The sequence below is a fragment of the Monodelphis domestica genome, chromosome X (genome assembly GCF_027887165.1).
Source record: "Monodelphis domestica isolate mMonDom1 chromosome X, mMonDom1.pri, whole genome shotgun sequence".
NCBI classification, from domain to species: Eukaryota; Metazoa; Chordata; class Mammalia; order Didelphimorphia; family Didelphidae; genus Monodelphis; species Monodelphis domestica.
Genome location: NC_077235.1, coordinates 64,650,999 through 64,676,266, shown reverse-complemented (window position 1 = coordinate 64,676,266; position 25,268 = coordinate 64,650,999). Strand labels below are relative to the sequence as shown.

General features: G+C 40.7%; 1 protein-coding gene across 3 annotated transcripts in view; it reads right to left on the bottom strand.

The window, feature by feature from the left end:
* NRK (Nik related kinase) overlaps nt 1–25,268 on the bottom strand; it is a 257,667-nt gene that overhangs the window by 46,663 nt on the left and 185,736 nt on the right. Inside the window, exons 17-21 of one of the 3 annotated variants that reach the window (XM_056809266.1) lie at nt 21,058–21,170; nt 12,865–12,953; nt 10,585–10,700; nt 4,868–4,961; nt 1,144–1,224 (exon numbers count right to left, since the gene is read on the bottom strand). In XM_056809266.1, the coding sequence (XP_056665244.1) occupies nt 1,144–1,224; nt 4,868–4,961; nt 10,585–10,700; nt 12,865–12,953; nt 21,058–21,170 (493 nt within the window). Of the gene's footprint in view, nt 1–1,143; nt 1,225–4,867; nt 4,962–10,584; nt 10,701–12,864; nt 12,954–21,057; nt 21,174–25,268 lie in introns of all 3 variants that reach the window. The other 2 variants (XM_056809265.1, XM_056809267.1) reach the window with 2 other exon arrangements.

Sequence of the window (25,268 nt, the reverse complement as noted above, 5' to 3'; positions counted from 1 at the left end):
TCTGTTTTCTGCATGGGGAGAATCAACCATGAAGGGGATTTTAAGTTGAAGCAGAAAGACATCCCATGTACCCCACACAGTACAAGGATGCGGCATGTCAGAGGAAACATGATACAGGCCTCGCAAATGATACAGGATGCTAGAAAGGTAAACTAAGGTACTTCCTTAAGTCTTGGCAGAGACCACCTGTGGCAGTTGTGGGACAACATTACTGGCAAGCTGAGGAAAGGCGCCCAGGGGAGCGTTTGAAGCCAAACTAGCTTGAAGCCCTGGAAAATACTATCAGCCCTGGAGAATACTATCAGCTCCAGGAGGGATTTAGTTCCAAGACAAGATTCAGAGTGAGTTAAATTGGCCAAGTCTACTAAAAGCTGGGTAAGAAGAGGATTAAATCTAAGCTGTGACTGCTGAGAACTGAGGATCATCAAAAGAGTACAAAATCATACTTGAGTATTTTTTAAAGGTTTCCTCCATAAAATTATCTGCTATGCTGTTGAATATTTCATACTTTGAGCCTTTAAAATAGTTTTATTGGGGGGAAAGGGAGTAAAAAATATGCTAATCTCTCTTTAGTTAAATACATACATTCTTTGTTCCCTTCAAGGCTCAGCTCAAGTGCTACCTCTTACAGGACACTTTTAAGACCTCAATGGGAAGGTCTTCCTCCCCAACTCCCCAACTTACTTTGGATGGAATTCGTCTAGGTTGATATGTTTGTGTGTTTTTTTTTCTTAGTGAACTGAAAGCTTCTTGGAGGCTGGAAGAGTTTCCTTTTTTGACTTTGTGTCCCCAGCACCTGGCACATAGTGCTTGACCACATTGGAGAGGTGGCCTTGGAGTTAGGAAAGGCCTCTGTTCAAGTCCCACCTCTGAAACACATTGGCTGTGTGACCCTTGATGGGTAACTTTGGACAACTCCCAAGATTCTAAGTGGCAGTGCAGATACCCATCTGCACTGGGACAGGGAATTTCTTACTTACTTCATAAAGTCATAGTGTATAATTTCTAGCTTAAGCTTTTGAGTTAGGACAATGCAAAAAAGGCATCCCACGCCTGCCATCAGGTGGGAGAATAATACCTAGTTGGAGATTCAGTTCTGTTTTCAAGAATGCACTTCTTGAAAGGTGAATCTGTAAACCTTACCATACGTGAGGATGACAGTAATGTCACGTTTGACCAAATGCTTCCTTTTGATTGACCATCTTCAAAACAGCAACAAAAAACCTAAAGAGCAAAACCACATTTTTGTGGAGGGGAATTCATCTAGGCCATAAAATATTTCATCTGGGGATGGTGATCAAATCTCTTTGGAAAGAAATGCAGGTTTTAACTTTAATTAAAAAAAAACACCCTGCAACTGCCCAGGGAGGTGACTGGATTCCAGTGGGAAAGGGTGACCCAGGCCTGGCACATGTTTCCATCTTTCTCTGCCCCTCCCGTTTCCCTGTCCCTGGCTCCTCTCAGTCTAGGGATCTACTCTTCAATTTATCCCTTTACTAGAAGAGCTTTCCCATCTGTGAGCTTTTTGTAAAGGTCTTGAGCCACTCCTAATGCCCATAGACATAGTTTTCAGTGGAGCACCTGAGCCTGAGAATAAGATTGAGGTGGTTTGAGGTCACTGTGAATTACAGATACTGCTGCTCTTAGGAGATGTTTGATTTGGATGTAGAAGGAGCATTGGGCTTGGGAGATAGGAGACCTGGCTTCAAATTCCACCTGTGTCACTTACTGGCTATGTGGACATGGACAAGTTTTTCAGATGATAAGGCCAGGGCCCAGGGGAGCAAATGAGAAAGGTGAAAGTGCTTGAGGACCTGAAAGGGGCTGTAAGAATTTCAGGTGGGAGATCACCATTCTTTTCTCCTTTCTCTTTGTATTAGGAACATCTTCAGTGTTTCCGGACCCCTTGGTGGGTGAAAGTCAGTTCAGTTGACTGTTTGGCTGTGGTGGAAGATGAATTTTTCATTTCTCAACTGGTGGTGTGGTATAAGATGCCATAATGAAGAACTGATGAAGGAAATCGTAAAGGACCCTAGAGCTAGTAGGGAACTTACAGGTCACTTAATTCAACCTTCTCATTTTAGAGAGAAGTAAATCAAAGTCCAGGAAGACAGAAGGGGAAATGATTTGCCCAAGGGGACTGGGGAGACATTGACTATTATAGTTGGAGGCAGCACTGCTTAATAAGAAGAGTGCTTGGGTCACAGGACCTGAGTCTGAATCTCAGCTCTGGCATTTATTAACTATGTGACCTTGGGCAAGTCATTTAACCTGTTTGGGCCTCAGTTTCCCTATCAGTAAAATGAAGGTTGGACAAGATGATCTCTAAGGTCTCTTTCTGCTCTAGAACTATGATTGTGTGAACTAAAGGGGAAGAATGTCTGTGCCCTTGCCAGTATGAGCCAATTGCTACAAGTAAAAAGGCCTAGTCACATACCCTCTCTCAGGAAAAAGAAAACAAGAGACAGACAGGTCTTAGTATATCCCCCTCATATAGGTAAAAGACTCTTATTATAATCCAGAAGGTGGCACTGTCACAAATGACCTGAGAGAGGGTCTCAGCTTCCTTCTCCCTTGGAGTCTACCTGTAGCAAACTTATAAAAGCAGAGCTATTCAGGTTACTTGACTGGTGTTTATAAAAAGGCTCTAATAGTATAGAGTTGACCGACTTCTTGGAAGGAAGAGAAGGTGAGATGTCTGTGTGACACTGAACTGAACACTGCAGCTGTGTAGTCTGGTGACCTCTGCAGCTTGTCCTATGGGCTTCTCACTGTCTTAGGAAAACTCCTTGAAAAAGCTGTCTACACTCACTTCCTCTCCTTTTACTCTCCTCTAAAACTTCTACAGTCTGACTTCTGGCCTTATCATTCAACTGAAACTACTCTCTCCAAAGTCACCAATGCTTTATTGAAAAAATCAGTGGCCTGCGTTTGATTATCATCCTTGATCCCTCTGCAGCATCTGACATTGGTGACCACCTCTTCCTCTTGAATTCTCTCCTGGTTCTCCTCCTACCTGCATGACTGCTCCTTCTCAATCTCCTTGGCTGATTCTCCAACCATATTGTGCACCTTCACTGTTTTAGCATGGATTCCCTTCTCTTTCCTCTCTACACTTGATAACCTCATCGGGTCTCAAGGGTTTAATTATTGTCTCTACATAGATGATTCTCAGATCTATAAATCCACCTAAATCTTCCTCCTGGGCTTTAAGTCCTATGTCAACAACTGCCTATTGGACTTTTTAAACTGGCTCTCCAATAGGCATCTCAAAGTCAACATCTACACAACTGAAACTCACCATTCCTCTTAAACCTTTACATCTTTCAAACTTCTCTGGAGCAGTCATGGGTGCCATCATCTTTCTAACTCTCCTAGAAACAAAAATTCTTTGTCTTCCTGGAGTCCTTACTCACTCTACATAGCCAATCAGTTGCCAAATGTAGTCTATGACACCTCTCCAATATGTTCCCTAATCCCCACGCACATAGCTACCACCTAACTTTCATCACTTATCATCTTTAACTAGACTTACTGCAATTGTCTCCTATTTGGCCTCATCTCCCTTCCTCCAATCCATCTTCATCTAGCTGCCAAAGTGATATTCCTAAAGCACAGATTTGATCCTGTCCCACACCCCTATAGCTTCCTATTACCTCTAGGATAAACTCTAAGCTACTCTGCCATTTTCTTTTCATAACCTGACCCATTCCCCCCTTTCTAGTCTTCTTACATATTACTCCCCTCCAGACACTGTAAGATTCAGTCACATTGGCTTATTCACTATCACCCACACAATTGTCCATCTCCCTACCTTTGCACTGGCTCCTGAGCCTGGAATGTCCCTCCTCTTCCTCCCATGTACCTCTTAGAAGATCTGGCTTCCTTCAAGTCCCAGCTTAAGCTTTATCAACTTCCTATTGCCCTCAGAGCAGCTAGCACCTCCTCCCCAAACTTGCTTGTATGTATTATATATACACTTGTCACCCCATTAGACTGTAAGCTACTTGAGGGAAGAGACACTCACTTTTGTCTCTGTGTTCCTATTACTTAGTGTAGTCCCTGGCCCAGGATAAAGTACTCCATAGCTGTTTGCTGATGGACCCATTTCCCTGTCTTGTAAATATCCTTGGGGAGAATCTGTGCAGTGGGATTTGTACCACAAATTGTTGGGAGTCTGAGCCAAAGCCAATACCAAAAGGATGAGATGGCCCTGACCCGTTGTCATCAATGACTGCTTCCTTGCAAACACTTTTGAACTCTTTCGAATACTCTAACTTGAGAAAATGCAGAAGTCATAGGATCTTGACAGATGGTTCTGACACAGATGGATTTTGGTTAAGACCCTTCTCCTTCTCCCCACACCCCCTGAAAAAAGTTTTTAGGATCTCACAAATGCTATACTTAGTCAGCTCACTAAGCAGCCAGCCTAGGATTTGTCTCCGAAAGTGGGGGGTTGTTTAGGGAGTGCTCCTCTCTGCCCTAGAATGACTTGCTCTGGATCGATGGAGTCATGTAAACCCTCCTTGACCCTATTTATTTTCAGCAAACAGCTTTTCAACTGTAAAAGCATCTTTTCAAATGTGTTTTAATTAAAACCGAATGTATCCGTAGACATAGCCTCAAACATGTGATTCAGCGAGGAAGAAAAAGCAAGCCAAGAGATGGGGTTTTATCCCTGAAAGCATGGAGGAGCCAAGGGAATTGCAACAGGGAAGGTATAATTTCCCCAGCTAATATTAAAAGGGCTCACAGTATTCAGGGGAAATGCTGTCCTCATGTTAGGAAGGGCTGGTGATCACATACAAATGGAAATTTACAGTGACTGAGAACTCATTTTCACCCTTTTTCAAACAGTTAGCTTTACCTTCGATTCAAATCCTCTGCTTTTGGCTTTCCGCTCTGGTCCCTTTGGGGCTCTTGTCCTTGGGAAATCCAATCCTCCATTGCTTAAGTAGTGCCTGGTAACAAACTCCAATTAATGAGAAGAAGAAACCAGCAACAAACACATCTGGAAAGAAGCTCACTAAATAGCATTAGGGTGGGACTTAACAAGGCCCAGTCAGGCTGCTTCAATGTGCACACTTTGATACTGGCTGAAGGGGGGAGCAGAGACAAGATGAATTTCTTAGAACTCACAACACCCAGGGTTTCAGAAGCTTAGGCATTTGTGTTCCCTGCAGCTGCTTTGAGAGGGATAAAACGGGCTAAACAATTCCCAGTTAAATAAATGGCGACCCATGTCAATGTTGGGCCAAAATTAGCCCATGTTATCCAGTGCCTTTATTCCCTGTTGGGAAGGAAAGTGTTTGCTCTAGAGGAAATCCCATCAACTCTCATAAATGAGAAGCCCTTTCACATCTTGTCAGTTTTGCACAGGGATCCAGTTTATATGTTAAAGAAGGTAGCCATGTTGGCCTTTTTTTCATGCTTAATTGATGGTATCTTAACCCTTTCACTTTTCTTACCCCACAGAATTTAGAGCTGAGAGAGACTATAGCGATTTAGGCCTTTTTGCTCTTGAGTTTGCAATGAGCCTGTTGCCTCAGTATCTCTTTCCAAGGTGGTAATAATGAGAATATATAACTATGCCAACACACAGGAAATGAGAAAGGAAATGGGAAATGCTGGTCTAGAAGAGATGTGCCATACTTTGCACAACATACCTAGATTTCTTCTGGGTTCCTGTATGCTGTAGTCGGTGATTCTTTTTGTAATGGGATTACAATTGATCTCTTATATGAATTTAGATATATTGAGCTTGTTTAAAGGGACATGCATGTATGGAGCGAATGATGGTGAAATCTATTAGTGATTCTTTTTGTAATGGGATTACAATTGATCTCTTATATGAATTTAGATATATTGAGCTTGCTTAAAGAGACATGCATGTATGGAGCGAATGATGGTGAAATCTATTAGTCTATACCATCAAAATTCTATTTCTCAGGTACCACCCTCCCTTCTTTGCTGAAGGCAGAAGTAGAGGAATGGCTACGGAACATTGCATTTTACTATCATAAGTGGTTGATGGCTTGCTTAGTTGGCTGAACGTTTTTTGCCCCTACCTCTTTAAAAAAAAAAACCCTTACCTTCCATCTTAGTGTATCGATTCCAAGGCAGAAGAGTAATAAGGGCCAGGCAATGGGGGTCAAGTGACTTGCCCAGGGTCACACAGCTAGGAAGTGTCCGAGGTCAAATTTGAACCCAGGACCTCCCGTCTCTAGGCTTGGCTCTCAATCCACTGAGCCACCCAGCTGCCCCCAACCACTACCTCTTTTGAGAAATGCTGGTTCTATGTAAGGCAGTAGTTCTTTCTTTCTTTATTTATTTATTGGTGTCCTGGGTCCCTTGGGCAGTGTCTGGTGGAGCCTATGGATTCCCTTCTCAGAATAAGGATTTTTAGATGCATAAAAATAAAAAGGCTCAGAAAAGAAAATAGTCTTGTTTTAGACTTAGTTTTAGTTCATAGAATCTAGGTCAAGAAGACTTGTAAAGGAAGGAAGGGATATATCAGAAATAATGGTGATATGGAAACAAAATACATCCATAAAAGTTTAAAAATAATAAAATATATTTCTTTCAACATCCCCTTTAAGAGATTTAAAAGTTTTCCAGAGAAATTTCAGGAAAGGAAGAGAGACAAACTGCCAAAGAAGACCCGAGTCTAAAGGTCACGTGTGTGGTTTACTAGTGATATGATCATGGGCAAATTTCTGAGATGATAATCCCTGCCCTACTAAGCTCTCAGGTGTTGTGAAGAGGAGCAAATAAGATAAGTTTTCTGAAAGTGCCCAAGGATCTAAAAAGGTCTTCACAAATTCCATGCAAATCAGGAACAATCAAGGATTTTTTCATACATATGTGTATGAATATAAAATATATATGAAGAAATTGACTGTTACTGATTTTCTAAAAAGAAAGAGACTTTCCATGGTTTCTAATGTTCTTTTAAAACATTTTAAATACCAATGGCCAGGAACAAATATAAATATGAAAATCCTGCATGTTTATAGTAAAAGAAGAGGGCTTGTATACACTGCAGAGAGCTGGTGATGTGCCCAGAGCACTAACTTGACAAACATTCAAAGAGAGACAGATGAATGGGGAGGGGGAGCAGGGAAAGCCCAGCAATGTGTGGAACCCCAAGAGGGGCCCTGTGGGCATATCCCAAGCTCCAGAAATATCTAGTGGTGACAGTAAAATTTGCAATTAACTTGTTTGCAGCAAAATGAGAACTTCTGTTCATGAATATGGCGGTGAATTTGTCTTTCAAACTGAAAATAGCACCTCTTTCTTGCTGCCCTAATTCATTTCAGAGAACCACAGTGCACAGGTTGTGAGTCACCGAGTGCACTCCATCTCCAAGTCTTCTAAGACTTCAGAGTATGAGTTAGCAGGTAAAAGTGGCTCTTATCCAAACACCAGGATAGGGAAGGAATGGAATAAAGTTGGTAGTGCCACTCTTGCTAGCACTCATGCACTAAAAACACCCCCATTTTTATTCTATTGTGTCTTTGCTCAGGCCTCTGGGATTCATTCCATCATGTTTGGTAGTACATATCACAATACATAGGGTAGGGGGATCTCCTTAAAGATGATAAGGTACAGTTTTAGACTTCTTGACTCCTGCCCAAGTGAATATTGCCTTGAGTGACTTGTACTCCAAGTCTCAACTTTGGTCAAAATGGTAACTGGCAAGGAAGCCACAACTGGAGAAATGCTTGTCCCACAAGTGTCAAGTCTAGATTGGCTGTGCTTGTGCAGGAAAAGGCACCCCATATCAAATATTTGAAAGATTAAGGATCTTCCAATCGAGAAAAATGGCCCCCAAAATGGTCAGGGTCCTGCAAAGATAATATTTGACAACTACCTATTGCCCATTGGGAACTGGGTGGGCTCAGTGAAAAAGATCATCCATCATTTAGAGATCGATTGTTGGAGGTGATGGCTCCTGTGGAGGGGTTTCATTCAGTGATTTATATCAAGAGGAAAATATCCATCAGTATGCATCTGCTGTCATGTTGTGGGCTGGAAAAGTCTACTTTAAGACCTCTGGCATCTGGTTTGTGTTCAGAATAGCAAAGAGAAGTGAGAAGGCAGTCAGGAACTCTTCTCTCAAGTCACCTGAGCAAACACAGGTAGTCTGCCATGTGTTTCTGCTGCAAGTCACCATTAATTATTGTTCATGGGGATGGGGATGGGGTGGGATTAAAAGGAAACATTTGTTCCAAATCATACCCTGCTGGACCCCTTGCTACACTCTGAAAACAGGTACAAGGGAAAAAATAAAGAGGAAGTCTTGAAGAGAACTCAAGAGAAGAGGGAGTGAGCGAGCTCATTTGTGAGTTTGCCATGCAGGAGGAAGACTCCTCTAAAAAGAGCTCATCACTGGAATGGCCTCCAGGAATTGATGCAGAGGAAAGGGGCAGAACCAGGAGAACATTATACACAGAGACTGATACACTGTGGTACAATTGAATGTAATGGACTTCTCCATTAGTGGCAATGCAGTGATCCAGGACAACCCAGAGGAATTTACAAGAAAGAACACTATCCACATTCAGAGGAAAAACTGTGGGAGTAGAAACACCGAAGAAAAACAACTGCTTGATTACATGGGTCGAGGGGGATACGATTGGGGATGTAGACTCTAAATGAACATCCTAATGCAAACACCAACAACATGGAAATAGGTTCTGATCAAGGACACAAGTAATACCCAGTGGAATTGCATATCAGCTACAGGAAGGGGTGTGGGGAGGGGAGGGAGGGAAAGAATATGATTTTTGTAACCAAGGAATAATGTTCTAAATTGACTAAATAAAAATTTTTAAAAAGAGTTCATCATTTTGAGATTTCATCAATTGATCATCTTGAGTCCCCTGTGTTCCAGTAAGATGCCAGTAGGCATGCCTAACTCTTTGGGAGGGTGGCCCCCAGATGCCTCAGAACAAACACTCATGCCCTGTAATCTCATTGAGATTAATTGAGTAACTCATCACATTAAGAAACTCCATTGATCAATAAATCCTCTTATATTATTTTAAATAAATTGCTTATTTTCAGTTGTCATTCATTTGTGTCACATTTTTGTGACCTCACTGACCATAGCATGTCAATATTGTCCGTAGGATTTTCTTGCAAAAATATGAGAGTGATTTTGTTATTTCCTTCTCCAGTGGATTAAGACAAATAGAAATGAAGTGATTTGCCCAGAGTTACAGAGCTAGTAAGTGTCTGAGGTCATATTTGAATTTGGGTCTTCCAAGTCCAGTGCTCGATCCACTGAGCAACCTAACTGCCTCTTTTTTTTCAGTACTATAATGTAACTCATGTGTTTAATATTTGTTGCTTATGGGAAGAGATTCTTTTTTTTAAACCTTTACCTTCCGTCTTGGAGTCAATATTGTGTATTGGCTCCAAGGCAGAAGAGTGGTAAGTGCTAGGCAATGGGGGTCAAGTGACTAGCCCAGGGTCACACAGCTGGGAAGTGTCTGACGCCAGATTTGAACCTAGGACCTCCCGTCTCTAGGTCTGGCTCTCAATCCACTGAGCTACCCAGCTGCCCCTGGGAAGAGATTCTTACAGAAAAAAATGGATGCTCTAAGCATTAGTTTGAGTAGATACAAACCCGGTGTAAGGGAAGTAGCCTATCATGATATAACCACAGAAGAAAGTGTAGAGTTTAGGTAGCCTAAACTACCTGTTTGATGTGGAAATTTGCTTTTATAGACACTACTTGAATTCTTCAAATGATAGGAAACTTACCAACTACCAAGACATCATGTGCCTATTTAGCCAATTCTGATTTCTAGAAATTTGGTCTTTATATTGAGCTCACACTTCATTTCCTGCCATTTTCACTCCTCGATCCTGGTTCTGTCCTCTTGGGCAAATCAGAATCAGTCTCACTCCTTTTCATGACAGCCCTTCAAATATTTAAGGACAGTTATGAGGGGAAAGTGGTAGAATGGAAAAACCACTGAATATAGAGTCAGAAAATATGAGTTCAAATTTAGGCTCTGTGACTTGGTAGCAGTATTTAACCTTGGACAAGGCATTATCACCTTTGGGAGACCTTCTTCCTCTTTGAAATGAGTGGTGTTGGACTAGAGAATCTCTAAGGCACATCCCAGCTCTAAATCCTTCTACCTTTTGTCTCTCCGAACTCTTCTCTCCTCCAAGCTAAAGAGTCCCAACTCCATCAAAATAATGTGGGTTTTGATCCTCTCCCTCTTCTGGTTGCCCTCTTGCATTTTGGCTTTTCAGAATGTCTCCAAACATGAGGCCCTTAAAACTATTCATAATGATTTTACTGCACAGAGTAGTTTAAGGCTATCTGTAATGGAAATAACTGATTGAGTGCATCCCAGGCCATCCTGAATCCATGCATTCATACAGGCCAATGGCAACACCATCAGGAGAGAAATAAGAGGAATATACCTCACATCTAGAGTCTAGCTGCAGTCATACCCAAGTCACATATAATGAGAGCTCATAGCTTCTGTTAGTAGTGCAGCCCTGGGCAACAAGTCCTTTGCTGTTAGAATGCAGATAATACTGGAAATCAGGAGAACCAACCTTGGGTAACTGTATTCTTCCTCATCACTGCTAACAATCTCTTCACTGGAAGATGAAAATTCAGAGGCTTTTAAGAACAGTTTGATGTTATCTTTTCCTTTAAGGAAACCAGGAGTCTGTGGGCACAAAGAGAGTCACTGAAGTTGCTGGTCTCTTGCTGTTTGCTTCAGGGTAGGAAAGATTGTACAGGCTTCAAAAGTCCATTAAAAATATTTCCCACTCAAACGTAAATTCCACCTCCCTGGACAGAGTCAATATTTGTCTAAGGATGAAATACCCAAACATAAACATTAAGACAAGTCTACGTGGCCTAAGTGGGGTGAGCCATCATTGATTCAGTCATTTTGTTCTTGGTGGACCTTGCTGGAAAAAAAAAGAAAGACTGTCTGCATAGGGTGCTCAAGGTAGTCAAGCAGATGGGGAGACAATGAGACATAATGGAAGGAAAAAGGGATTAAAGGCAGGATATTAGTTCCAGGTCTGCCATTGACTCACTGAGACACTTTAGACAAGTCCCTTTCCTTCCCTTGGCCTCAGTTTCTTCCTTTGTAAAATGAGGGAATTGGAATGGAAGGCCTATGAAGACCCTTCTAGCTCTAGAGCTAGGATCCTAGAGGTGACCTTGAGCAAGTCTTTTCCCCTCCTTGGGCCTCAGTTTCCTCCTCTGTAAAATGAAGAGGGTAGATTATAAGGCCTTTATGGTCTCTTTTTTTTGAGTCTCTTTTAGCTCTAGAACTAGACAATTTCTAAATTTCTTTCAAGCTCTAACTCTATTGGGGTGCCTTCCAGCTGCTTTTTCTCACTGAAGTGAATTGTGGTGATTTCTGCTCCCTGGTTTTGCCACATTGCAGGCTGTATCCAAGGACATGAAGGGGATCCTGAACATCTCAAAAAGCTCTCAAAAGAAATTCTTTTTAGCTTGAATATATGCCCCAGATATATGCCCCACTGTACTTTCTGGGCTCAGGAGAGGTTGTTGCAAAAACAAACCAAAGATGATAGGGTGTCATAATTCTCCAAAGAGCGGGTGATCTTGGATTTATAGAAGCAAAGGGCCCTTTAATGGTTTGTAAATATCTAACCTCTACTCTAGTCTTTGAGGTTAACCTAGGAAGTATTTGAGGGTTGGCTTCTAATAACAAAGTGATCCATCCTTACCCACAAATATTTTCTATTGAACAGAAGACCATGGAAAGCAAAACAAAATGAGGGGCTGAGATAAGATCATCTTTAAGGTTCCTTCTGGCTTTAATTTTGGATGGACTGATGAAGTCCTTTTTTCCATTTTCATTTTAATTGCAGATCATTTATTTCCCAGAGTAACCTAGCAATAAGTAATCTCTCTTAAAGGATTTATGCTCCTTGGGTGAACAAGGTTCTTTCATTGCTGCATGCTGCCAGCAAGGTGGCAGTATGCTATGGTGGGGAGAATAAATCTCTGCTCTGCTCCATAGCAGCTGTGTGATCTCAGATAAGCCATAACCTCTCTAGGCCTCAGTTTCCTTATCTGAAAAAATGAAGTTAATACCTTCTTCATATAGTTGTTATGGGGAAGAAGGATTCAATTTATATTGTTTCATAACACTTAATTCATCCAGTGTCTGGCACTTAGTAGAGGTTAATGAATACTGGGGCATTGTTTGGGTTGGCCCCAGAGGGCAGAACTAGGAGAAACAGGGGGAAGTATGAGAGAAGTATATTTTGCCTTGTTGAGAGGAAGAACTTCCTAACTATTGGAGCTCTCCTGAAATGGGCTGCCTTGGAATCTTGTGAGCTCCCCATTGCTGGGGGTTTTCTAGTGGAGGCCAGAGAAACAATTATTGGGATTATATAGATCAAATTCCTGTTGAAGTGGCTTTGGGACTATATGACCTAGGATGTCCATCCCAACTCTCAGATTTCAGTGATTTGTAAGATCAAAGAATTTTGAGTTAGAAATGAGCATCTGGTCCAAATTGGTCATTTTACAGATGTTGAAACTGAGGTTAAGAGAGAAGGACTTAGATAAAATCACCTGGCTAAGATTCTGTAAAGAGGATTCAAATCATGATTTCATATCTTTCCCTGACACCATGCTGTCTGCTTACTGTTAAGTTTCATATAGAATCATAAATCTAGAGCTGGAAGGGACCTCAGTCTGGCTATGGAGCAATGGACCTTTTAGCTATGGTCACTCATGCCATCAATCTGGACTGACATGACCAAGGAAGTATTGAATTAACCACAATGATAATGACAGCAGTAAATTTTAATCAAGAAACAAAGGAAAAGAAAACCTACTATGATTTGGACTGGTGGAGGGCCAGTTTCACCCTTCTTGTATAGTGGCTCCAGGGTCCTAGTCAGGGGAAGTTCAGGTCTAGAAGATCCTGTGGATTCCCCAAAATAGAATTAGTGAAAGTGCTGATACCAGTTTCCTTTATACCCATTCAATTACCTCAAAGCATCTCTCCATACTATAATGCTCTTTTGATTCCTCCAAAAAGCACCCAGGAACCATTCTGGAAAGCAGTTTGGAACTATGCCCAAAGGACGATAAAACACTGTCTGCCCTTTGATCCAGCCATAGAACTGCTGGGTTTGTACCCCAAAGAGATAATAAGGAAAAAGACCTGTAAAAGAATATTCATAGCTGCGCTCTTTGTGGTGGCAAAAAATTGGAAAATGAGGGTATGCCCATCAACTGGGGAATGGCTGAACAAATTGTGGTATATGTTGTGATGGAATACTATTGTGCTATAAGGAATAATGAACTGGAGGGACTCCATGGGAACTGGAATGACCTCCAGGAAGTGATGCAGAGTGAGAGGAGCAGAACCAGGAGAACATTGTACACAGAGACTGATACACTGTGGTACAATCAAAGGTAATGGACTCCTCTACTAGCAGCAATGCAATGATCCAGGACATTTCTGAGGGACTTATGAGAAAGAACATTATCCACAGTCAGAGGAAGAACTGTGGGAATAGAAACACAGAAGAAAAACAACTGCTTGATAACGTGGGTCAATGGGGATGTAGACTCTAAACCATCGCCCTAGTACAAATATCAATAATATGGAAATAGGCCTTGATCAGTGACACCTGTAAAACCCAATGGAATAGCTCATTGGCTACAGGGGCAGGGGGAGGAAAAGAACATGAATATTGTAACCATGGGAAAATATTCTTAATTAATTAAGTAAACTTTTTTTAAAGGTACCCAGGACATATCATCAGGCTAACTGTTATGGGGAAGGTAACAGCAGTCAACTCTCCCCAATGACTTCTTCCTACTGTTTGAAAAGGTAGGCATGTAGGTTCCTCTCTCAGGCCACTGAGCAAGAAAGACAGGGATCTAATAATGTAAGGACTTCTACCTCTGGCTCTGTCCTCTCCCAGGAGATCCCAATTACCCAACAAAACCCAGAAATAGTTGCTGCTACTAAATGGATAAGAGGAGAGGTCTAATATAGGATGACTGGATGCCCTATTTTGGCTGGGACACTTCCTATTTTTGACAACCTATACGTGGTCTTCATATGAATAAACAACTGAATGCCATATTGTGGCTTTGTGAACTACCATGATATAAGATAAATTGGCAATCAGGGTCATTTCCCAAAGGTGTTCGGTCCTTTGTCATGGAGCAGATTTGGCTCTGGAAAAGCTGCTTTCTGACCAAATGGGCATCAAGTTGCTTTGGAGCAGGAAAATGGAGGTTTGTATACCTCCTGGGATTGGGTTTCCTGGTGCTTATCTCCCTTTCACCATTACCTACTCTACTACTCTAGAGAGTGAGAGGCAGTGCTTAGTAGGAGTGGGTCAAGGAGCAAATTCCCGGCACATTCCCTTCCCAATCTGATCTTCCCCAGGTCGAGCCTGCTGGTAAAAAGAACTATAAAATGGGGGGGGGGGAGATAAATCACTATGCAAGCAATCAGCTGTATTGGACACAGGACAGTTTATTCAAAATAGAGACCGTACTTTATTCTAGAGGCCAAGCCTGAAAAATACTTATGGAATACGTTTTGGAAAATAATTTATTTTGCCATAGTCTTACGTTCTACTTTTAGGATTGTTTTAAGTTAATGTCTTCCTTAAAAGACAGTACCTTCTTATACTTCTAAGACACTTTCTGTCCCCTTTAGTTGGTCAGACTATTAATAACAATAGGTAGCATTTATTTAGCACTTTAAGGTTTATAAAGTATTTTATGTGTTAACTTATTTGATGGAACAATCCTAGGGAGTAGCTTAAGAGATGAGGAAACTGAGACAGGGGTTAAGCAACTTGCCTAGGATCACATAGCTAGTGTCTAAGGATGGATTTGTATTCAGGTCTTCCTGTCTCCAGGACAGGTAGGTGATGTAATAGATTCAGTTGTGAGGCTTGGAATCAGGAAGACTCATCTTCCTGAAATCAAATCAAATCCAGCCTCAGATGCTTACTAGTTATGTGACCCTGGGCAAGTCAGGTTACCCTGCTTGCCTCAGTTTCTTCCTCTGTAATATGAGCTAGAGTAGGAAATGGCAAACTATTCCAGGATCTTTGACAAGAAAACTCCAAAGAGGGCCATGAAGAGTCAGAAATGACTGAAAAATGACTGAACAACTTCCTGATTATAGACCTTGTGCCACCTAGCTGCCTTAGAATGAGCTGCCAAGAATCCATTCCAATTCTTTGCACATCTCACTTCCTTTAATGCATGAAGAAATAGCCCTTTAAAAGAGCTAAGGGAATTCTTTTTTGCGACTAATCTTTTTTCTTGTAATCCTGAATCTCTGATAGGAATTTCTGCTTAAGTTAGGATTTTCTTGTTATAGCTTTTTAGTAAAACAGGAGCCCACCTGTTGTTAGAACAAGTTTTAAAGTCTGTTGAGAGTCTTGTCCCTCCTCTTCTACTTGGAAAAGGGGTCAAGCAGAGGCCAAAGTAGGCCCCTGGTGCATTTGGATTTTGAAAACGAATAGCATGCCTCTTTTCTAGTTGTTTTGCAGTCTTAACATGCAGTGCTTCGAAATCTATGGCTAGATGCCCACTTGGTGCTCCAAGGTGCAGGTGGTTTGCAGGGGGCAAGTTCTCAACAAATCCACCCCCTCCTCAGTTGGGTGGTTTGAGTCCTCTGGCTTGCTTGTTGCCCCTTTGTCCTCTGCTGGAAACAGCTCATTTTCCCCCAAGTCCCTTGGTGTGGCCTTGGTCCAAGGAGGAGGTTTGGGTTAGTGCCTGAGGTTGGAAGGCAAATTTGTAGCAAGTTTCTCTGATTTCCTGCATGAGGAAGCATGCACTCCCAGGGGAAGCTCCTGGTCTGTGAAGCCCACAGAATGCAGGAAAGAGGCAAAGAATTAGCCAGTCTCTCCACACCCACAGACACACAGCCAGCAGCTAATAAGATATTTTCCTATAATATATCCTTCCCTCTCCCTCCCCACCACCTCAGTTTTTCCTCTGCACTTTCATGCTACCTTTGGGCACTAGGGAAAAGCACAAAGGTCAGAACTAAATGATGCCCAGCATTTATTCTAGAAGCAGTTGCTTATGGTCATTGGAACTCCCAGTTCGAAAGAGCCTCCCAGCTGTGCTGGAAAGAGGAGAAGGAGATGCAAGATGTGGTGAGTGTAGATGTGAAGGGAGGTTACATTTGCAATATGATTTTGGCCTTGGGTGGTAGGGGTCACTCTTTTTGGCTTTGACTCCACAGACTAAACCTGAAGTTCATGGGAATCAATACCCATAAAGAGTGACCACACTCCCTAATAGTGGTTCGTTCCATGGCTAGAAAATAAAAATAAAACTTCGGTGGGTCAGGGATTTGGACTGATTTACTAGGTGGAAGGCCAATGAGATGCCTGGATGAAATTAGAGAGAAGTTCCTTACCACTTAGTGTCCTGGATACTTTATTTTACAAAACAAATAAGGATCATGGAAAATGGATCCCAAAGTTATGGGTCTAGAGCAGGGATTCTTAACCTGGGGTTCACAAACTTGGTTTTTTAAAAATATACATTTAGGTAGCTCTATTTCAGCATAATCGGTTTCCTTTGTAATCTTAATATAGTTTATTTATTGTATTTACAAGCATGATTCTAAGAAGAGAACCATTGGCTTCACCAGATTTACTGCCCAGGGATCCATGAGTCAGAAAGAACCTCTTGTCCTTGTTAAGAACTCCCTGTCTAGAGACCGAAGGCACCTCTGAGGCCACCTTGTTCAACCCCTTCATTTTATGCAGGGGGAAAACTTATTCAGAGTCACATGGGGAGCAAGAAGGAGAAGTGGGGTTTGAACTCAAGGTTTACTGATATATTCTTTCTATTGGATCATACCATCTCCTTGAGGTTCTGACAAGTTTTAGTTAAACAAAATATTTTGAAATTTAATTTGATTTTATGTTCATTAAAGAGATTTATTATTTAAAGGAAGGTCAATCCTTGTAAATAATATATATATAGGGGGAATGAAAATCTTTATAGGAGGTCTAGATCTCTAAGCCAGAAGCCTTCTCGATAGGATCAGAAGTGAAACGAGGATTCCCATTATCACCAATATTATTTAAAATAGTATTAGAAACACTACCAATACTAATAAGACTAGAAAAAAATTGAAGGAAGAAAAATGGGCAAAGAGGTACCAAAATTATCTCTTTGAAGATAATATGATAGTATATATGGAAAATCCTAGAGAATCAACTAAAAAAATTAGTTGAAAATATCAATAATCTTAGTAAAGTAGCCAAGTATAAAATAAATCCATGTAAATAATCAACATTTTTATATATTACTAACAAAGTCCTGAAAGAAGAGATAAAGACATTACATTAAAAAAAACCACAGACAGAATAAAATACCAGGGAGTATACTTGCCAAAACAAACCCAGGAACTACATGAACATAATTATAAAAGATTTTTATACAAATAAACTCAAATCTAAATAATTTGAGAAATGTTAATTGTTCATGGATGGACAGAGCCAATATAGTTAAAATGACAATCCTACCTAAACTAATCTACTTATTCAATGCCATCCAATCAAATTACCAAAAATTACCTTATTGGGCTAGAAAAAGTAATAACAAACTTCATTTGGAAGAACAAAAGATCAACATTAGCAAAATAATTCATAAAAATTATAAAGGAAGAAGTTCTAGTACTGAACTTTAAACTGTACAATAAAGCAGTAATTATCAAAACTATCTGGTATTAGCTAAGAAATAGAAAGGTAGATCAGTGGAACAGAATGAACATACAACAAACAGTAGTAAAATATTGTACTAACCTTGTATTTGGCAAAAGTATAAACCCAGGTTCTTGGGATAAGAAATCATTATTTGGTAAAAATTCTGGGACAAGTGGAAAGTAGTTTGGCAGAAACTACATATAGACCACTATCTTAAACCATTCACTAATATAAAATCAAAATGGGTACATGATCTAGACACAAAAGGAGACGTCATAGGCAAATTAGAAGAATTGGGAAAATATTACCTATCAGATTTATGTATAAGGGAGGAATCTATGAGTAAACAAGATATAGGGTATTGTGAGATGTAAAATGGATAATTTTGAGTACATTAAACTGAAAAGTTTTTGTACAAATAAAACATGTTGCCAAGATTAGAAGGAAAGCAGAAAATTGAGAAATAATTTTCATAGACAGTCTCTTAGACAGAGGTCTCATATCTACACCATTACCACCTTTAAACTCCAGTTGGGAACTAGGAGAAAGGCAGACCTATAACTGAATCATCTTATTTAACCCTTTAGTACTAGAGAGCACCCCAATTCTGAGCAATTATCAATCTGAGAGAAGTAGCTTTGAGTAAGTTCCTAACACCCATGAGAAATGCTATGACTGTAACTTCTAGTCAAACTTGTCAGCACTAGGTGTCTACATGATTGACTACCCAGAACCTTTGGTTCATACAGCTGATGGCTAGAGAATGTAAGCTTCTTGAGGGTAGGTAGGAACTATCTTGTTTTTGTCTTTATGTCTCCAGCACCTAGCACATTTAAGAAACTCTTATTGAATGACTGAATGGCCAGGCAAATAGCCTCAGTCTCCACTGATCAGTGGAATAACACTTGAAAGCATGCCATCATTCTACTGATAGCATCTGCTATCAGGCTTGCATAGTGGTCATCCCAGCTTTGAAAATGTCACTTCCTTTTTAATTTTATACTCAAATGACTTGTTTAGGGGAAGGAAAATAGGCACAATTCTACAATAGTCTTGTGCAAATGCCCTTCAATTTTCCTAGCAGCTATAGTCCTGCTAGGGGCCTTCCTGCTTGCATTTCAAAATTGGGTTTCTGGTCTTATCTTCAAAAAGCTTCACTGTGTGCTTATACCGATTTCTACTGGAATGTTTTCTTTGGTTGCTCAATTAAATTTCACTGGAATCTTTTCATTGGTTGTTCAGTTAAAAGGTTCATTTTTCTCCCCTTGCAATCAGTCAGTTCATTCTAGTATTGTACAGTACAGATACAGGGCAGAAATATTTCTGTGTGGCAGTTATTCAAGTATAGGATTTCACTAGGTTGGTAAAAAAAAGAATAGGGCATAAAGAACAAACCAAAATGCGCTGATGGGTCTTCACAGCTGGTTCTTTCTACTGCTATCTGGAGACAAAAGATAGTGGCAAAAGTTTTCCAAGTCTACAGTTAAACAATCTAAATGTGTTTTGAGTATCCAGCTATGGCCAAGTAAGGATTAATAAGGAATTTATTTTTCTTTGAAATTAGACCTGTGGTTTCACTGGCCTAGGGAACTTCCAAAGGAGGAAATTCCTTCTACCAGAGCAGATTGGCATTTGCCCTGCCACCTGGGTCACTGAGAGGTTAAGTGACTCATCCGTGGTCACAAGGCTAAGGTGTTAGAGGTGGGAACCCAGGACTTCCTGACTTCACGGTTGGCTCTCTCTTCAACAAGCTATGCTGCCTCTCAAAAAAATCCCTGTTTTATTCATCCATATTATTTTGAATTAATTTATATATTGGAATGAGAACTGAAAAAAATCTAGCCAGTTATCCAGACAGTCCTATGCATTTAAATGGTGGATATTGTATTAAAAAAATCTACAACACTGTGCCCATTGCTCAGATCTAAGCTAAGAAGGAAAAAGGGAAGTTACCTCCAAGCCCTGTCCTAACCGATGCTCAGCAGTAAAACACCACAGAGGGATGGATAGTTCTTCAGGTATGCTATGGAGTGAACCTTGGCTTGGTAGTGCCCTGAAGAAAAGAAGATTCTTTCCAAAGGGGTATGGAAAACCAATACCAGGTGCCCTGGAGAACTATTACCTGGAGAGCCCCAATAGGAAGCTGGTAGCAGCCCTAAACCAGTGCCATAGGAAGAAAAACACTAACACTATAGGTAGAGGGCCTGGTCTTGGATCCTGACCCTGCTCCTGCCAAATTGCACCTTAGACGAATCATTCTCTGAGACTCAGTTTCCTTCTCTGGTCACAGGGGGATAATAATGATAGCTGTATCTATACTGCAGGGTAGTTGCCAAGAAAACACTTTGCAACCCTTAAAACACTCTAAAAACACTAAGTTTTTTATTTTTAAATTTTATTTTAAATTTTTAAAGTTTATTATTACTGTCTTGTGTTTTCATACTCTGTGATGGGAATTATTTTTTTTTCTTAAAATCTTATTTGTCTCATCTTTTTCAAGGGTTCAAATAGTCCTAACATTATTCTTTTATATTCTGTGTTCTATAGCTTATTGCACAGGCAGATAAAATAACTGCTTTTTATAGTTATTATTATACTGGATTTTTATTTGATTGTGTGGGGAAACCCCTGACAGAAGCACTCCCTTTACCAATATGGGTTGTTGCTACCTTCCCTTCAACTTAAAATCTTATAGTATAAGTGACTTGCCCAGGGTCACAGAGACAGGATGTGTCAGAGACAAGAGTCAAACCCATGGCTTTCTGATTCCAAGGTCAGCTCTCAATCCACTATCTTATTATGACTCATTTGTTGCTTATTAATAGAACAGTCCTAGGACACAGGGGCAACGTTAAAGGCTGAAGTTGCCAACAAAACCCAGGCTAGGGTTCACCATCCCTCCAATCCACTACCAACAAGAACATGTCCCCATTTCTTGCTCTGGGTATAGAGAAATAGGGGCAGGAAGGTGAAGGTGGGAACTCCTCTTTCCATAGTTTCCGCCAAATCCAGAGTAGTTGTTGAGACAGTAGTTTCATTTATGGCCAAGATATTTGTTCCCTAATGGTTGCCAGGTCCAACTGAGACACTGGAAGCCTTCTATTGCCTCCAAAAGCAATACCACTCAGGTATGAACTGTTGGAAGGAAAGCATTGTAGGAAACAAGACTGTGGCAATAGAATGGCTTTTCCCCTCCCTGGGCATCTACTGAGATACAAAAGTGGTTTAGTGGTTTTAGTGAACTGGGGTTGACTTAACGTGGACTATTAGACATTAGCTATGCATTGGGACTATTCAAGCTTGGCTCTTGAGATTCACCTGTTGTTGCTCTGTTGGTCACCCGACATTCCATCGCCCACTGTCTGTTGCTGGTGAAATTACTGCCAGTCTTTGGCTTCTGAGCCCATCCCCCAGAAGATGGCGGCTGGGAACTACTGAAAAGACAAAAAATCACTTGCCACTTGTTGGCATTCAAAAAAGGAAAGCACAACTTACCTTACTAGAACAATGGCCAGGTTTCTTTCAAGATTAGTGCATCACAGACTGATGAAGGTGAGTGGGACTGTGTGTTTATGGGGGTGAAGTACGTGTGTGAGCTTGTGTGTATAGGCAGATGTGTATGTTTATGGTTCGTGGATAAAGTACCAAAGGGAATGCTGGCTTGCATTCCCAATCCCAGGTAATATTTATAAATTTCAAATTTTGCCCCAAATATTTCAACTTATTTAGAATTGAGTTTCTTGATTGTGGTTATGGGTAAAGGTGGTTACTTTGAAATTACCCCTCATACCTTCCACATGCATTAGTATTAGAAAACCCTGACATTTTTATATGTCCCAGCTTCAACTACCCATAGTTTCTATTTCTCATGTTTATTCTAAGAACCAACTTAAATAATCAATATAAAGCACTTTGTAAGCCTTAAAGGGCTTATCTATCGTTTACAGGAAGAAACCATATATATTAATTAATTAATTAATATTTCTGTAGTGTTTTATACTTTGCAAAATGCTTTAATCCTTATGAAAACCTTGTGAGCTGAGTGCTATCATCCCCATTATATAGATGACTAAACTGAGGCACAGAGAGGTTACATGACTGGCCCAGAGTCATACAACTATTAAGTGTCTGAGGCAGGATTTGGAATTCCAGTCTTCCTGACTCCAAAGCCAGAGCATTCTCCACTGTGCCACCCAGCTGCCTCCCATATCAATGACATGAAAGAGCTCTAGAAACACTGAAGAATTCCTAAGACAGGCCAGTGGTTCCAAGTCACCTAGTGGTTCAAGGTCTCCTTTGCTGTAGGGATGGCAGTTGGCTTGTGTAGACCTTGGGCACACCAGAAGCCCACATGCTGGTTTTTCCAAAAACTTCTATTCATTATCTTACTTTATGCAATAGATGGTTTCCTGAAAAGTTGTTTGTGTAATAACTTCTATAAACTGTATGCCATTTTAAATGCCCTAAGGGTTTTCTCATTGGCTTTCTCATAAGATTCTGTCCTGGCCCCTTCCAATTCTATTTTGCAGTTGTTACTTGTTATCTTCCCTAGATTGGAGGTTTCCTGAGAACAGCGATTCTGACTCTTTAGCTTAGCACACAGTACACACTTGGTAAATGTATCCAGACTGAATAAGACCAGACTGAATAGAGGAATGCTCTATTTAAAGACCTTTGAGATATATGTTTTGTTACTCTGGAGCACCAGCTACCTGTTGGTCTGTAAAGCTGGATTTTTAAGCTAAGAGGTTCATCTATGTAACTGATTTTTATGGTGGGTATTTTTTTCCCTTTGAGATTAGAAAGCCAAAATTAACCACTTCTGGAAGTGGAGGAGAGAAAGTTGGCAGTCTTACTTTCAGATGCTTCTGGTGGAATTGGGCCTAATTTAAAGCTTAGAGGAAGAAAAGAAACAAGGGCTCAAGAAGTATCATCTAGGAGGGGGCGGAGTCAAGATGGTGGCCTAGAAGGAGCAGAAGTTCAGACCTCTGAATACCCTTCCTAACCGATGACAAACTAAATGCTCCCAGAGGACTAAAAATCAAACTTAACAAGACAGAGTCAAGGAACCTTCCTGCTGGACTTAATTTAAAGGGCACGCCTCCCAAAAAGCCAGAATCCGAGAACACTCGGGTTTAAGGGGAAGACAGAAGGAAGGTCCCAGGACCCATCCCCCTTCCCAGCCAGAGTGCTGAGACTCCCAGACCTCAGCGGCAGTGGGAACTTCTGGGCAGGCAAAGGTGCTGGTCTGGAGAGCGTACATTTCAACCAGGCCTGTGATAAGTTCAGAGTCTCCAACACAGATGGTGGGGAAGGAGCTAGAGAGGGACCATAGACCTGGCAGCCTGGCCAGATCCTTCATATTTGCTCCAACCTTCCAGGAAGTTTTGGACTCAGAGCACACCCAGCCCAACTAAGCTGAACTTAATCCCATCAAAAGTCTCCAGAACTCAGGGAAGCCCAGGCTCCACACCCATCCTCATTGACTGCTGGACTTTAATCCAATCAAAAGCCTCCAGAGGACAGGTAAGCTCAAACCCCAACAAACCTCCACCAAAGACTACACCGAGAGATATCCTGTTAAAACTCCAAGAGGGGAGACTGACAGAAGCCTCCAAACCAAAAAAATTGAGAGGAGCAAGAGCACAGACAAATATGGGGAGTAAAGAAGGGGTGAATTTGAGCAAACAACAGAGAAAGAAGAAAGAAACTACAATAGACAGCTTCTACTCAGCAAATGGAACAGAGTGGGACAGATCAGCAAACGATAAATCAGAAATCCCAGCAAATTGGATACAGGCTGTGGAAGAACTCAAAACACAATTAAGAGAGGCTGAAGACAATTGGGAAGAGAACTTTTTTAAAAATTAAGATAAGTCATCTGGAAACAGAGGCACTTGAACTAAGATGAGAAAATAGTGTCTTGAAAGCCAAAATCAACCAGCTGGAAAATGAGGCAAAGGAGATGAAAGATGAGGTGAAGAAGATGAAAGATGAGAAAAAGGAGATGAAAGACAAGGTAAAGAGGATGAAAGATGACCTCCAAAGAAAATCAGACCAGAAGGAGAAGGATAATCAAAAAGCCAGGGATGAAATCCAGTGTTTAAGAACCAGAATATAACAACTGGAATTAAGTGACCTCACAAGGCAGCAGGACACTATAAAACAAAATGAAAAGAATGAAAAAATTGAGGAAAATATGAAGCATCTCATTCACAAAACAGACGATTTAGAAAATTGTTCGAGAAGGGACAATTTCAGAATCATAGGTCTACCAGAAGACCATGACAAAAGAAAAAGCCTGGACATCATACTACAGGAAATTATTCAGGAAAACTATCCTGATACCCTAGAACAAGAGGGGAAAGTGGAGATTGAAAGAATCCACAGATCCCCTCCTGTATTTAATAACCAACTGACAACACCTAGGAATGTTATAGCTAAACTCAAAAACTATCAGACCAAAGAAAAGATATTACAAGCTACCAAGAAGAAGCGATTCAGATACCACGGAAACACAGTGAGGATAACTCAGGATCTGGCTGCATCCACACTGAAGGACCGAAAGGCATGGAATATGATATTCTGGAAAGCAAGGGAACTAGGTCTACAACCAAGAATAAAATACCCATCAAAACAGACTATATTCTTACAGGAGAAAGTATGGTCATTCAATACAATAGAAGAATTCCAAGCATTCGTAAAGACCAGACCTGAACAGAAAATTTGATGTCCAAGCACAGAACTCAAGAGAATCATCAAAAGGCAATTTAAAAAGTGGGGGAAAAGAAAAACAAAACAAAACAACAACAAAAAAATTTCTTTAAGAGACTCAATAAGTTAAAATATGTATCCCTATAAGAAAAGAGGTAATTGGTAACTCTTAAAAACTGTTGCTATCACCTGGGCAATTAGAAGAATTACACTTAGAGGGAACAGTGATAAACTGTATAGGATGAAAGGACAAGACCTTAATAAGTATATAGATATATGCATGCATAAATACATATACATGTGTGTATACATGTATATATATATATATACACACACACACACATACACACACAACCAGAACTAAAAAAAGAGGCTAATACTAAAAAAAATGGGAAAAGAAACAAATGGGAGTAAATTGATATGTTACAAAGTAGCTCATGGTAGGAGGGGGGAGAACATCGATACACTGGAAGGGTAAAGAGGTTGGAGATAGGAAATACTCAACTCTTAGGTGCTTTGAAACTGACCCAAAGAGGGAAAAACAATCTAATCCATTGGTGCAGAGAATAGATTTGTGTCCTATAGGGGAGTAGAAAGGTAGAAAATGGACTGGTGGGGAGGGAAGCACTACAAGGGAGGGAGAGGGTGGAAGGGGACTTTAAAAAGACTACAGGGGAAAATAAGGTGGGGATAAGAAGGGAGGGAGGTAGAAAGGGAAGTAAAATAAGGGGGGGAACTAGGGGGACTGATTATAAAGAAACACTGGTGTAGAAGGAAAGAGTGAAAGAAGAAAAGGCAGGACCAGGAATAGAAAT